Source organism: Pinus tabuliformis, chromosome 6, assembly GCF_031772625.1.
Source record: "Pinus tabuliformis cultivar Carrire ecotype Pingquan chromosome 6, CPIR1, whole genome shotgun sequence".
Taxonomy (NCBI): domain Eukaryota; kingdom Viridiplantae; phylum Streptophyta; class Pinopsida; order Pinales; family Pinaceae; genus Pinus; species Pinus tabuliformis.
Genome location: NC_142292.1, coordinates 2,081,746,907 through 2,081,762,564, shown reverse-complemented (window position 1 = coordinate 2,081,762,564; position 15,658 = coordinate 2,081,746,907). Strand labels below are relative to the sequence as shown.

Genomic DNA, 15,658 nt, shown 5'->3' with positions numbered 1-15,658 from the left:
AGAGATTTATCTAGGGGAAAGAAATTGCTCAAAACCCCTTCCTATATGTATTGCATTAATCAAAGAATAGAGATAAATGCATATGCTTGCTTAAGCCTGAGCACAACCTACAAGTGTATGGTCTCTCTCTTTGCCTCACTGACTGACTTTTACACTTAGCCAATTTTCAAGCCCTCCAAGCTCTTATTTCATTGTGTTGGTCCTTGAGGAAATTAGCCCCTATTATTTAATAAATTACCTCAATTGGATTGCGGAATTTCTCTAGGTTCTCCCTCTGACTACATGCACCACCTGTACACATTGGAATAGTCTACAACTGATAGTAAACTGCCTTGGAATCTCCATCTCAACTGGGTAACTCGAATTCTCTACATGCATGAGCTAATTTAAGTTGATTGATCATTTATCTCGATGATCATCAAGTGTGGTTGAAGTCACACTTCCATAACTTGACCTTCCACTAGTTCCTCCAACAGTTAGAACTAGTTTAACTCACCATAACTCAATTTAACTATATTAAATTGCTACAACTGAAATTAACTCAACCTAGGATCCTAAAATTTAGGAATCACTGCACACAACTGAACTTCATGCCCCCTAACTCGAATTAACTGAACCCAACTTGTTGGGCATGGGATCCCCCGCAGCAGGTTTTGGGGCTTAAAGCCTGAGTTTTGGTCCATTGTATTGTAAGACTCCACAAAGTACGGGCACGGAGCGCGAATGTATAGGATGAGTAATAGGGTTGTTCGCCTTAAGAATTGTAAAATAATGTAAATTTGTGTCGGCCTACCCATGGTTCGCGGACCATGGGATTGTATAAATAGAGCGAGGCTCTAAGTGTAAAGCCAGTGAGTTGGAAAACAAGTAATGGATAGATGCGAAGCAATGGTAAAAGCATAGAGTGAAAGTTGAAGTGTATTGGGTCGTAGTAGTAGGAAGAGGCTCTGTAGCCGAGTGCGCAAAGGCCTAGTAGAGTCCGCAGCTGAGTGCGCGGACCCCTGCAGTTGAGTGCGCAGGGCGAAGTCGAGTCTGTAAGTAGGATTGTACTTGGATTTGGAAGCTAATAAAGAAGTTTATTTTGTGCATCTATTCTTGAATCTGTATGTTGATGTTATGTGTTACTTTACTCTATTATTTACTACGCGTAATTGATAATTATGTATATGAATGCTTATATGTGAATTTAATCTAAGTAATCGGCTACCAGAGACTAATTAAGGAAGACTTGGGTAAATAACACGGGTCACGCTGCGACTAGAACTGCACGAAGACAGTATCACAGGTCGCGGGGCGCCCGCAAGTGCGTGTAGCGCAGTAAGTGCAAAGGTTGGATCGTGTATCAATCACCACATATCAGACATCCCCAAGGTACGGAAACCTGGTTCTAGCACGCTCCCATACTACTTCGGGTTAGACCTCAGTCCGCGCTCCACGGACTGTTGCCGAAAGGGCCAATAGTACCTGGATTTGCTTGGCTAAATCACTTCCAAACCTGGGTCAGGCCCCACTAAGCCAACACAACTCATTAACTCAAATTGAGTGTTCTTAAATGAGTGATAAGAGCCTTTTCACCTTAGTTAACTCCTCCAAGTTGTTTGCTGATGTGGAATTTCGAATTTCCTCAATTTGATTAAGGAAAAATAAAATATTAAGACTTTTCTTGTTGCATTTTCAACATGGGAGGTCCTATCTCCATGTATCCACCCATGGTACCCATTAGATGAACCAACTCACACAATTCAGTTATCGATGGAATTCATATCTAGACTCTTAACTAGGGGTAGTAACATGATGCAAAGATGAGGGAAAAACAGACAAAGAAACTCATTCAAAGCATTTCTAACGAAAAATATAATTGGTCTCTACCACCTCCATCCACTTTACCATATGTTAATTCTCTTCAACCACCTCCCATGTCTAGCTAGTTATTTAGATATGATCCATCACCCCAGTGATGTTTTATAACTCTACACTTTTAATATCACTGTAGAGCTTTAATAAAACTATAACCATATATTTTAATATAATTCTATTTAGCTTTAATAAAACCATAACATATATTTTAATATAATTATATTTAACTTTAATAAAACTTCATAAATTAAGAAAGCATTATATTTTAATATAACTTAGTGGAATTTATACTTTTCATAATTAATACGTTAATATAACTATATATTTATATAATTTTAATCTAACGTTATACTTTAATATAAATTATTAGATAATAACCACTCTTATAATTTTCTTTGAGTAGAAAGTATAAAATTTAGGAGTAGTTTAAGATTCTTTAATAAATTTTCAATTAAAATGATTTTAGTTAATTAATATTAAATTAAAATAAATTAATACTTAGAGGTCTAGAATATAAGATGACAAGGCATTTCATGATGTAAATGTCATTGGTTTAGTGGGAAAAAATCTATCTGTGCTAAGAGTTAATGTGACTCATGCTGGGTGTGATCTTCATGATTTTGATGATCTAAATGCTCTTGCAGCTAGTCATACCAATTATCTCAAAACTCACATAAATTAAAATATAATAGTAATGCATTAATTAATAAGTAAACAGATTCAATAATTCAATTAGTAAACAAAACAAAGCATTTAGTGAATCAAGCTTTTAACTTCCACCAAGGTAATAAAAAACTGATGAACATCTCTGCCATCTATTATTTTTTTTATTTTTATTTCATTTTCCTCTCCCCTCCCTTTCTAAAAATGCTCTTATTTAAAATTTAATAATACATTAATTAATAAATAAACAGATTCCATATTCAATTAGTAAACAAAGCCAAACATCCAGTAAATCAAACTTTTAACTTCAAGTAATAAAAAAACTGAAAAATATGGATGAACATCTCTGCCATCTCTTATTTTTATTTTTTTCCATTGGCCACTCCTATCCTATCCCTTCACCTGCCCTCCCCTCCTTAAAAATGCTCCTATTTGAAGTTGAAATAATTCAGTAGCCTTGGAGGACAGAATGATTGTGAAACAGTGAGCATAAACATTTATGTTTCCTTAAGCCAGTGCGACAAGAGTGCTCTTCTGTCAAAATCGTCAGAATCGCCAGCCTCAAACAGCATATTCGTTCCCACAGAAATTGAACCTTGTTGGGTGACCTCACATGCCGCTGTCTTCACATTTAAATCACCATGATCCCAGGGGTCACGGGACCCAGATCATTTTAGCACAAAGATTGTTTAGAATGGATTACGCCCACATCATTTTATTACAAAGATCGTTTAGAATGGAAAATGCTGGGGGATTGTACTGGTTGCAGGCAGCATCCTCAGTTAACGATTTGTTTATTTCTACCGAACCTTATTAATGGTTGATAAAATTTAGCTAACAGTCCATCAAAATAATTAAAGTATTATATTATATAAAAAAAAAATCAGAGTCAAATTTAGCGGTTAAGTTGACTTTTCGCCTTATTTAAGGGTCCCCTGAGATGAGATCTGTTTCTTAGCCGTTCCTCAGCGGGTCCCCTGAGATGAGATCTGTTTCTTAGCGGTTCCTCAGCGGTTAAGTTGACTTTTCGCCTTATTTAAGGGTCCCCTGAGATGAGATTTGTTTCTTAGCCGTTTCTCAGTGGTTAAGTTGACTTTTCGCTTTATTTAACTGTGTCTTGAGATTTGTTTTTTCATTTTGTCCTGGAGATGAACCACACTGGCTGGTTGATCTGTTTCTTAGCCATTCCTCTAGCGGTTAAGTTGACTTTTCACTTTATTTAACTGTGCCCTGAGATCTGCTTTTTCATCTTGTCAGATGAACCACACTGACTGATTGGAAACTCTTCCACCGAATATTGTCAATGTAATTTTTTCGAAATATATATTTATTAAAACTAAAAAACTTAATTTCATAAAATTATGTGTCCAACTGAAAATACTTTCAAATTATTGATTCATATTTTGAAAACCCTATTCTCCAATAAACCAGGCCTGTAAATCTAATTATAATAAATGCAATAAATTCAAACTCTAACTAAGAGCTTGTGTGGATAATTAAAATTATCGCTCTTTTGAAGCTGGGTTTTGAGGAATTTCTAGTTTATGGGGAGGTGAAAGGCATCATTGATTGATTTAAGTATTACACGCTGTTTAATCTTCCCATTTTATCTAACTTGATGATAGAATCTAGCATCTGGTAAGAATCTCAAAAAGAACCCTGTAAGATACATTTTGCTGTTTATGAATAGGGTGTAATGACAAATGCTGAATGCATCAATCACACTTAGGAGTTGGCAGTTTTGTTTGTGAAATGTTTTTTTATGGACAATATGCATTGTTATAAGATATATATATAAAAGAGATGTAAGAGAATCGAGAACAGATTACAAAACATTTCATGAATATAGTTGAATTGAGGTTTCTGTGATCCATAATATTTAAAAGAGTAACTTCGACATAAATCACATGTAGATTCTACATGTGATTTACGCCCAAGTTATTCTTTCAAATTTCATAAATATGTATTCGATTTTTGTTTTTATAAATAGAAAAATAGTATTCTTTTTCTTCTAAAAAAACTAATTGACATATGCAAAGGTTCTAAATTAAAATTCAAAAAAACTCCTGCTCGCAAAACACAATAAGAAGAGCTTAGAAAAGAGGATAAAACATCTGCAAACAGAATAACCTGAGAAGCTCAAAATCGAATGGAGTGAGAGAGAAAAGTTTGGTACCGAGAAGGGGTTAACGTCGTCTTCTTCGAAGGGATTCGGATCTGCACGACCCGCCATTGCTGAATGGAGACTACGAGTCGCGAGTTTGAATCACAAATTTCACTTCAAGTAACAGACCATCTGCTCTCTTCAGTCAAGAACAGGCCAACAAGTAACAGACCATCGGCTCTCTTCAGTCAAGAACAGGCCAACAAGTAACAGACCATCTGCTCTCTAACAGGCCAACAACACCTAGAAATCTGCTCTCTTCAGTGAAGAACAGGCCAACAACACCTAGAAATCTGCACTCTTCAGTCAAGAAGAGGTTTATGGATAATTGTCAAGAACAGGCTCAATTGTCGTTCAATGTTGTTATATGTAAATTTTGAATTACAACTGTGTGAGGAATTTAGAAGCATAGTTATTAGGATGTGGTCTAGGGGTTTGGTCCCACTGTTTAATAGCAAGATTATCAATGCTTAATTATTTCTTTAATAAAAAATTTTAATTATTAAATTATCATTTTAACTAATTATTCTTTGAAATAATCAATTTGATTTTTGACTGTCCCCAAGTTAAGGCTAGCCATTAATCTAGATAGCTGTTGGAAGCCTTGCTCAGACTATTTAACACGCCACGCTGGATCTGTTTCTTCAACTTGTCCTGAGGATGAGCGACACTCGCTGGCTCGAAACGCGTAGACAAAGATCTTTCTATATGTGATTTACGGCGAAGCTCTTCTTATAACTATTATGGATCACAGAAGTCTCAATTCAACAATTATCAATGCCCCAAAACAACTCTAAAAACTATTTTTGAAGTTGAAAAATAAAAATTTGGAAAATTATATAGTTAACAGCAACTTCTTGTAGATTGGTAGAAGACTTAACTATAAAAAGAATTGTATTTAGTGATTTTTTTGGAAGTGTTTCCAGTAGATTTTTCATTGTAATTTTTCTAAAATTTAGCAAGGATTTATTGAAACCACAAGGTTGATAGGTAATATTTGGACAATAAAAGTGAGTGCCCTAGAAATTTTTCAAAAGATTAAATTCATATATACAATTAAAAAACAGTTTAAATAACACAAATCAAAATTTCACCAAAATTTTCCACCAAATTCTATCACCAAAAAATCTAAAAAATTAGACAAAAACAATACCATTATAAACTCAGATAACCGTTGACTTTGCTGCGCACAATCCCTTTCCCATACCCACAATCTCGCTAACGATAAACCTAACATGCAACACAATGTAATTTCAATTATAAGATATTTTATTAAACTTTAATTATAAACAACGGTCAACTTCAATTATAAGATATTTTATTAAAATTTAATTATAAACACATTAAATAGTGTATTAACATTTATAAAATTTATTTAAGTATTTATTTTATTAGCATTTTAAAATGGCCAGCCCATTTATACTAAATTTTATCCTCAAACAAAAAAATCTTGATTAAGACTTAATTATAAAAACATACTATACTATATTAACATTTATAAAATGTATTTAAATATTTTTTATTTTGACATTTTGAAACGGCATGCCTCATACTATGTGGGAAAAAATAAGGAATCAGGCTTTCATTTTTATTAATAAATTTTAGAATCTTGATTAAGACTTAATTATAAAAACATACTATACTATATTAACATTTATAAAATGTATTTAAACATTTTTATTTTGAAACGGCATGCCTAAATAAGGATATCAGACTTTCATTTTTATTAATAAATTTTAGACGTCTATCTTCTTTCCATTTTCAAATTTAAATATTTAACAATTTGGGTACTTTTTAACTTATTCGGAAAAAATAATTCAAATTAACAATTTTCAAATCGCTTTTAAAATGAGCGAATATGGAGTTCTTTTAGTTTGTCGTATTCGCAATGGCATGGATCACCTTTTCTAAATTTTATCTTTAGGAAAGAGCTTTGACATTCATTTTGATTGGTTAATATATAAGTCAAAAACATTACACCATTGAAAATAATCTTACAAGTCAAAAACATTATACCATTCAAAATGAGCATGGAATAATAGTTCTTTCTAATCTTCATAAAGTTAATTTCAAATTTAACGAGAGGTGCCAAGTAGCAAGTACCTGCTAATGCAAAAAGTCTTGCGGGAACGGTTCGGGTAGATTTAGTATATGACATCTTCCATGTCTTTGAGAACTTTGTTGCTCAGCACAGAAGGTTAACGTTACTCCTCATTGTAAGAACTTTGCTCCTCAGTTCATTACTATTTGACATGTTCCATGTCTGTGAGAACTTTGCTGCTCAATACAGAAGGTTAACGTTACTCCTCACTATGTGATGCAAGAGCATTTAGACCTGGTCAGCAATGTGATGGAATGATCACATGTTGTGACTAACAAAGGGTTGGAAGACAAGAGTTTAATTGATTTTATTTATTTAAATATGTGAGAGTGTTTTATTTATTGAGAAAAAGGGTATAGTGGCTGATTGATCCTCCCTGTGTGGAGATCAGGCCAAGCAGTTAAATTTATTTGGTTTGAATAGGATTTGAGGGATTCAAAAGCTTCATTTAGGATTTGTTTGAGATAGAGGTGGAGTTGAAGAGATACTTTAGGAGAAAGTGAGAGATTGTTGGATCTTAACTAAATTGGCTCATGAATCGATTCTTGTATAAATTGTAATATTTTAGATAATTCAAGAGGTTAGATACGTTAGACAGGTTAGGAAAAAGGTTAGATATTTGGAGTGTCTGTAAGCCTACAGGCAAAGTTGGAATAGAGGCCACTAACGTGAAGAATCAGGCCAGAGAGACAGAGTAACTTGATATGTAATTTTTCATTCATATATGTATATACAGTGATTTAATTCCAGACTATATAAGTTTGTTTTGAGTGTTGAATTATAATGAATCAGAGATTTGAAATATAAATATATGCAGTTAGAATTCGGCGAAACACAGAGAAGCGGAGGAGCAAAAGGCAAAACCTTGAAGAAACCCGAAAACTACAGAAACATTGAAGAGTGCATAAAAACACAAGCAAAGAGAAGAATGAGCAATTAAGTCGCATTGGCGGAAACCTTTTGGAGATATCGGAGTTAGCCCTTGGACAGTTGCGATGAGAAATCGCCGATGAAGCAACAACTGTCAGATCAAGTGCCAGATCGACTGTCGCGATTCAATCACAAATCGGAGATCGGAGGAGTGTAGCGGTAATGGAAAGCCGACATGCGAAGTTGCGATGGGCGATTATGTGATATGTCAAAACTCTGATATAGCTATAGCCAATAATCAGAGATCGTAAAGGTCGGCAGAAAGGATTGGAACAACTAAAGAGCAGACCTGACGATACTTATATATGCAAGTGTATAATATTTGAGATCAGACCCAAGGGTAAAGCAGGGTTTTCTTTGGTTTTCCGGTGTTTCCTATGTATTCCAAAAAGTTATGTAATTGCATATCGGATGTGATAGAGGCATGAGTAGTGTGACCGCGAGGAGTGATAACCCGATTGCGATAAAGGCGTTTATTGGAAAGTGTGCAAAGCCCGCATTAAAGTGAAAAAAGGTATGTTTGATTGTATTGCCCGTATAAAGGGTTTATAACCATGAAATCGTCGATATGAAGGATTTACGTGGTAAATTTGTGAATTATCATAGTTACAAAGAATGGGGTTTAGTTTATATATGCAGGCTTAAGGTTATAAACTAAGGTTTAAAGAGGGGTTTAGTATAGACTGTGGCTAGTCTATAGATCATTCTGCATGAGACTATTAAAGGGGCCTTAATCATTCACTATCGAAGTTTTTAACTCGTTGGGAGCTAAAATTCCTGGGGCATATAGAATTTATGTAATGTTTATGCACACTGTGGGCATAATGGTTGATTCCTGCGTCATTTGTGGTATTAGAGCAAGATTAATTGATGCAGGAGCATCTGGCTAACAGGGCGAAGACGGAAAGAAGGTTGACATGGTTTCTGAGAAGGACAGAGAACACATCTCACTGGACGGACAGCATGTCTGTCTTTATTTTTATCTGTTGTTTTTATTTTACTTTTCTGTTTAAAATGCCTAGAATAATGTAATGAATTCTAATTAGGAACAGTAGTAATTAGTTAGAATCATTAGTTACCGAACAGTTATATTACTGTTGTAAATATAAGTAAAGGAAAATGTGCTAGTTATGGATAAGTTTCAAATATGAAATAACTACTGTAACCGACAACAAAACAACTAACAGCAGTTATCCAACTGTTTGAGAACAGTGATACAAAAGGAGGAAAACAAGCCCAATACGGGTTCGACTGTGAAAAAGTAATTAACAGAAAAGAATATATTCATTATTTTTCAGTGCACATACAATTCCTACGAGCGTCCTCAAATACTGTACAATTCAATGCTGTGCATTCCTTTTATGGTGTAAACATTGTTAAACTATCACTACAGATTCTGAACCAGAACGAAAAGACAACTAAATCAAACGAAGAGCCACAACGACCAGCGCAGGCCACACAATCATAGCGTTCAGGCGTATACACTTATAACGGGTATGTAAACAAAACCACAAGAGCGGTTCCAGATTTATTTCCACATAAATTCACAGGATTATAACATAGTCATCCAAAATCTATATAAGCATTCACATTCTCTGTTCAAAATAATTACAAAACCAACCCAGTTCACAGACGTGGGAACTGACACGACTATAGACAAAAGCCATCAGCATAGTTAACAACTAAGGAACCAACGACAGACAGCGGCACAAGGCCAACGAAAAACAAACAGACCCTACAAGTCGGAAAACCCAGCATCTTCAACATGTTCGAAAGGTGTTAGAGAAGTTACAGCAGAACAAACTGCTGATAAACTTAAAGAAATGCACTTTCCTGCAGAAGGAGCTGGCCTATTTGGGGTTTGTAGTTGCAGAAAATTAATTAAAAATGGACCCCGAGAAGATTGCAGCAATTGTAAGTTGGCCATCACCGAAGAGCTTATTTGAGGTACGTAGTTTCCATGGAAATGCAAGTTTCTATCGAAAATTTATTAGAAATTTCAGTGAAATCTGCGCACCAATGTTAGAGACCATCAAAAAGGCCAGTCAGCCTTTTTGTTGGACCAAGATGGCAGAAGACAGTTTTCAGCTTTTGAAGCGAAAGATCACGGAGAGGCCAATCTTGAGGCTGCCCGATTTCAATAAACCTTTTCAAGTTTGGTGTGACGCAAGTGGAACAGCTATTGGCGCTGTGCTCAGTCAAGAAGATAGACCAGTGGCATTTTTTAGTGAAAAACTAAATGAAAGCTGGCAGAAATATTCCTCATATGACAAGGAATTTTATGCAGTGGTCCAAGCTTTAAAACATTGGAGGCACTACCTGCTGGGCAATGATTTCGTTTTGTTTTCTGATAATTCGGCATTACAATATGTAATGCAGCAGCACAAGTTAAACCATAAGCACACCAAGTGGGTAGAATACTTGCAGAGTTTCACTTTCGTGTTAAAATACATAAGTGGGCAAGCCAACAAAGTGGCAGATGCTTTGAGCAGAAGAGCCTTGCTCTTACAGGAGAGCAGCATACAGGTATTGGGATTCGAACATTTGAAAGATTTGTACCAAACAGGCACGGATTTCAAGGAAGCTTTTGAAGCCTGCCAAAATCCCGTATTAAGGAATGCAAGCCCATGGTTAGACTATAATTTGCAGGAAGGATTATTGTTCAGAGGTGGGCAATTATATATCTTGGACTGTTCAATGAGGGAGAATATTGTACGGGAAAAGCATAGTGGCGGATTAGCGGGACATTTTGGCATCAACAAAACTTTGGAGCAACTCGGACATTTTTATTATTGGCCTAAAATGAGCAGGGATGTACAGAGATATGTAAACAGGTGTAAATTCTGCCAACTGTCAAAAGGACACAGTCAGAATACTGGACTTTACACACCACTACCTGTTCCAAGCAGGCCATGGGACTCGGTCAGCATTGACTTTGTTCTCGGACTGCCTAGAACACAACGGGGGTATGATTCAGTAATGGTGGTGGTAGATAGATTTTCAAAAATGGCTCATTTTATTCCTTGCCGGAAAACTAGTGACGCCACGTACGTGGCACACTTGTTTTTCACGGAGATTGTTAGATTACATGGCCTACCCAGAACTATCATTTCAGACAGGGATGTAAAATTCACAGGACACTTTTGGTGCACCCTGTGGAAAAAGTTGGGCACGCAACTGAATTTCAGCTCTGCGTATCATCCACAGACTGATGGACAAACGGAAGTGGTGAACAGAAGCTTGGGGAACTTACTACGGAGTTTAACTGGAGAAAATTCGCGGTTATGGGATCGAGCTCTCGCCCAGGAAGAATTCGCTTATAACGATTCACCCAATCGTAGCACCGGACACAACCCATTTCAGATCTTGTATGGCATGCATCCTCGGGGAATACATGAACTGTGAGATTTGGGAAAGTTGGAACGGAGAAGCGCAGATGGGGAAGACTTTGCAGAAGCAATGAGCGAACTTCATGAAAAAGTCAAAACAAGGTTGCAGGACAGCGTACAGAAATACAAGCAGCAAGCAGACTCAAAGCGACGAGAGGTGCATTTTAATGTTGGGGATGAGGTCCTTGCGCACCTGCGCCGGGAACGGTTTCCTAAGGGCACGTATAATAAACTAAAATATAAGAAAATTGGTCCATGCAAAATCTTACGTAAATTTTCAGCCAATGCTTACGAGATTCAGCTGCCACCTGACATAGGCATATCACCTATTTTCAATGTGGCGGATCTGTTCCCATATAATGCCCAAGCAGAGGATGATAGTGTGGTACAGCCAAAACGGGACACCCAGTTTCGAGACAATCCTTGGAAGAAACAATTGCTTTCGGCCCAGTCCCATGAGATTGAAGGGATCCTCAGCACCCGGGTAGCCAAGAAGACACGTAGGAAAGAATATCTGCATTACCTCTTCAAGTGGAGAGACCGTCCAATGGAGGACAGCTCATGGCTCGACGCGACGCAGATACAGAAGGCTGGTTATTCGGTGGAGGAATTCATGGAACGGAGCCATGAATTTCTTTTACCCCGGGAGCCTGATGTAGGAGCATCTCGCTAACAGCGTGAAGACGGAAAGAAGATTGACATGGTTTCTGAGAAGGACAGAGAACACAGCTCACTGGACGAACAGCATGTCTGTCTTTATTTTTATCTGTTGTTTTTATTTTACTTTTCTATTTAAAATGCCTAGAATAATGTAATGACTTCTAATTAGGAACAGTAGTAATTAGTTAGAATCATTCGTTACCGAACAGTTATATTACTGTTGTAAATATAAGTAAAGGAAAATGTGCTAGTTATGGATAAGTTTCAAATATGAAATAACTACTGTAACCGTCAACAAAACAACTAACAGCAGTTATCCAACTGTTTGAGAACAGTGATATAAAAGGAGGAAAACAAGCCCAATACGGGTTTGACTGTGAAAAAGTAATTAACATAAAAGAATATATTCATTATTTTTTTCAGTGCACATACAATTCCTACGAGCGTCCTCAAATACTGTACAATTCAATGCTGTGCATTCCTTTTATGGTGTAAACATTGTTAAACTATCACTATAGATTCTGAACCAGAACGAAAAGACAACTAAATCAAACGAAGAGCCACAACGACCAGCGCAGGCCACACAATCATAGTGTTCAGGCGTATACACTTATAACGGGTATGTAAACAAAACCACATGAGCGGTTCCAGATTTATTTCCACATAAATTCACAGGATTATAACATAGTCGTCCAAAATATATATAAGCATTCACATTCTCTGTTCAAAGAATTACAAGACCAACCCAGTTCGCAGACATGGGAACTGACACGACTATAGACAAAAGCCATCAGCATAGAGTTCAAACCCATCTCTTGAAGCTACCACCAAGCTTAACAACTAAGGAACCAACGACAGACAGCGGCACAAGGCCAACGAAAAACAAACAGACCCTACAAGTCGGAAAACCCAGCCAAGCAAAGCTAGAACAACAGAATGATTCTACCCGTATACTGTTCGGGGCAGCCGGAAGTCCAAGCATCCAAACCAACGAATGGCTCCACCTGCACAAAGGCACACAGAGGAAGGGTTAGGTTCCAACCACAGAAAAGCAAAAACGGAGAACTAGAACAAAGCTATGGAGTAAGATAAACGAGTGCCATTACCTGATAGGCAAGCCATAACTGTAATTTCTCACCCGGATGAACCCCCTGCTCACAGAGGAGCCAGGCCATTAGACTCTAACCAAACAGCTAAAGAAAAGTCCAGCATAGAACGAAAGCTTACCAGGTTAAGTTGACGGAGGGACGAACAGAGCATGCCACCACAACCTGTCGAATTTGGAAGCCAACAAACCAGAGCTGAAGCAAATGTCACCATGAACCTTACAGCTCTCAACTAGCTGTAAACCCTTGTGAGATACGGGCAGACATTGACCAGAACACACAGAGGCAGACATTAAAGTCGAATATATACCACAGTGACAGCGAAAACACATGCAAACAAATCCCGTAATGCAAACCTTACCAGGGTTTCACCGAGCAAACAATAGCATACAGGCCGAGACTTAGAACGACTGAGACCACGACCGCAACCAGAAGCACACCACTCCGTTGACCAGGCAGGCAGAACTCACAAACTCACAACAGAAAATACAGAAGTTACAAGGAATCGCCAAGAGCTCACAGAGCCAAAGACCGGAGTAACAATGAAAACCAAAGGAGCGCGAACAGTGTAAAACCACAAACCAAGGCGGGTTTTGCAAAATCCCGAGGAGGGACAGTTGTCCAACAGGCAGACCATTAAGGTACCCATGCCGTAACCCAAGCAGATTAAAAATCAAATAACATTTATTTCCAAAATCAATTACATTGTTATACATATCGTAAGTACATAACACATCGGCGTTTAGACGGCAAGACCACGTGGGCTGGCCCCATCATTAATGCTCTGTGGAGATTGATTAAGGGACTTGTTGAGAATGCAACAAGATGATGGAGCTTAGTAGAAAGAAGTCGCCTTCACTAAGTGGGCCCGCAGGCTATTTTTGGCGCAAAGTCTATTTTTAGACTTTGTCTATTTTTAGACATATGGATCATGGTCTATGAGTTGCAGGATGCTATTTGTGGATGATTGGTCATGTTGGTAAAAATAGATGGACTTCTATTTTTAGACATATGGGCGGTTTCTATTTTTAGATTGCCAGGCTAAAAATAGAACAGTCGAATATTATTGTCTCATAATAATATTTGGACTATAAACATTATCTTATCCTCTTGGAGCACTTCAGTTTGAGCTACTGTCACACGGAATCTGTCAAGGGTGCGGACACGACTGACCTTCCTAGAAGTCTAAGACATTCTAATGACAAACAAGACAAAATGGAGTGATCTTTCTCTAAATACACCTTTTACAACATGAAAACTACAAGTGTTTAGGCTTACCTTATTCCAAAACGCTGTTGTTGAAGTCCGTTCTTGACGATCCGGATGAGCTCCTCCTTCAAGTCAATTCCTGCAACCACAAACAATCAAACAATTACCAAGCACTTGCATTTCATATAATAAAACATATATTCAACATGCAGACCAAGGAACACATGAAATAACTCATTAACACAAGCTATTGAGAAAAATAAACCAATTTGTATTAATAACGAAACAAAGAAACTCTTACAACCTGGCCTTGGTGTTGTGCAAGTTCCTCCCAGGGTCCATCAAGGGTTTTCCTCTACTTTGACAAAGCTCACCCTCTCCCAAGTAGAATCAAGTGAAGACAATCTCTCCTCACAAGGGCTCTAATGGAAGACCTAAATCCTGCAGCATTTACCCAAAGAAAATGTATAGCTCCAACCTCCTCTCCTTCTGGCTCAATGCCTTTATTTATAGTGCTGTAAAGAGGTTATTCAGGTCCACTATCAATGGGATCATCCCCCTCTTTGGGTGGGATAGCTCCCTTATTGATGGGATAAGTTCCCCTTAATAGAGATACATGAACCAACTGGAGGCGCATCCATTTCATCAAACCGACCTCTAGAATGTTCTAGAAGTAACCACAAGTAACTTTTTCAAGATAAAACTCGCGCATTTTGCCTTTTACAGAGGGACGCACCTGTCCCTTAACATACAGAGCGTCCATGGATGCAGATTTTGTGAACATGGTCAGCGTCCCCGCAGGTAAGGCTAGAGAGAACCTGCGACCCCAGAGATAAACATAGTTTTTACAAGACTTTCTCTCTTCTTTGAGTTTGAGATGGATAACAGAGGCATGAGACTTGCCTAAGAGGGTAGTATGACTGTTGATTTGAGCCATACTAACTGTAAGTAGTCAAGGTGACATTTTTTAGTGTAACAGATTGCCCCCTAAAGTGCGAAGCCTGGAATAGAATAGGGTTTTGTAATTCTAGGAAGGGTGAAGCGCTTTATCATTTCAAGGATTGTCTTGTGGATGGCCTGGTTGGAACCTGCAATTTTCAACACAAAATACATGGATAAGATTATATCATCACTGAGGTAGGCATTCCCATACTCAGATTCAAAACTTTAACTAATGGACTAACTATTCTGATACAGGAATGATCTTGCAGTACATCATTTTAATAGACTTTTGTAGACACAGTATGGACGTAGCCATCTGTTTAGGATTAGTCTACATAGATAATGAATACAAAACTCCTCGCAGCCTGGATGGTAGAAACTAGATCCAGGGTCTTCACTTCTACTTCCCGAATTGGTACGATTCTAGCCATGTGATTTAAATGATTTGATGTCGAACATGTTAGAAACCACTTGATTACCAGTCGATGATGTAAACTGTTAACAAGCGTGAGAGAGACCACCAGTAATGTCAATGGTTCTCAAAGTACCAAGCACAACCCGTGAAATGTGAATAGATGTTTTGATGTCGAACACTTCACGGAATCCTTTGATCGAAAGTCAATGATGTAAACTGACG

The 15,658-nt window shown here is 37.4% G+C and overlaps 1 protein-coding gene across 2 annotated transcripts in view; it reads right to left on the bottom strand.

Annotated features, from left to right (window-relative positions):
- LOC149267572 (secretory carrier-associated membrane protein 1-like) overlaps nt 1-5,070 on the bottom strand; it is a 194,561-nt gene extending 189,491 nt beyond the window's left edge. For both annotated transcript variants that reach the window (XM_089399159.1, XM_089399157.1), the window contains exon 1: nt 4,697-5,070. In XM_089399159.1, the coding sequence (XP_089255285.1) occupies nt 4,697-4,753 (57 nt within the window). In that variant the 5' untranslated portion in view covers nt 4,754-5,070. The remainder of the gene's footprint in view (nt 1-4,696) is intronic.
- Between the last annotated feature and the right edge of the window lie 10,588 nt (nt 5,071-15,658).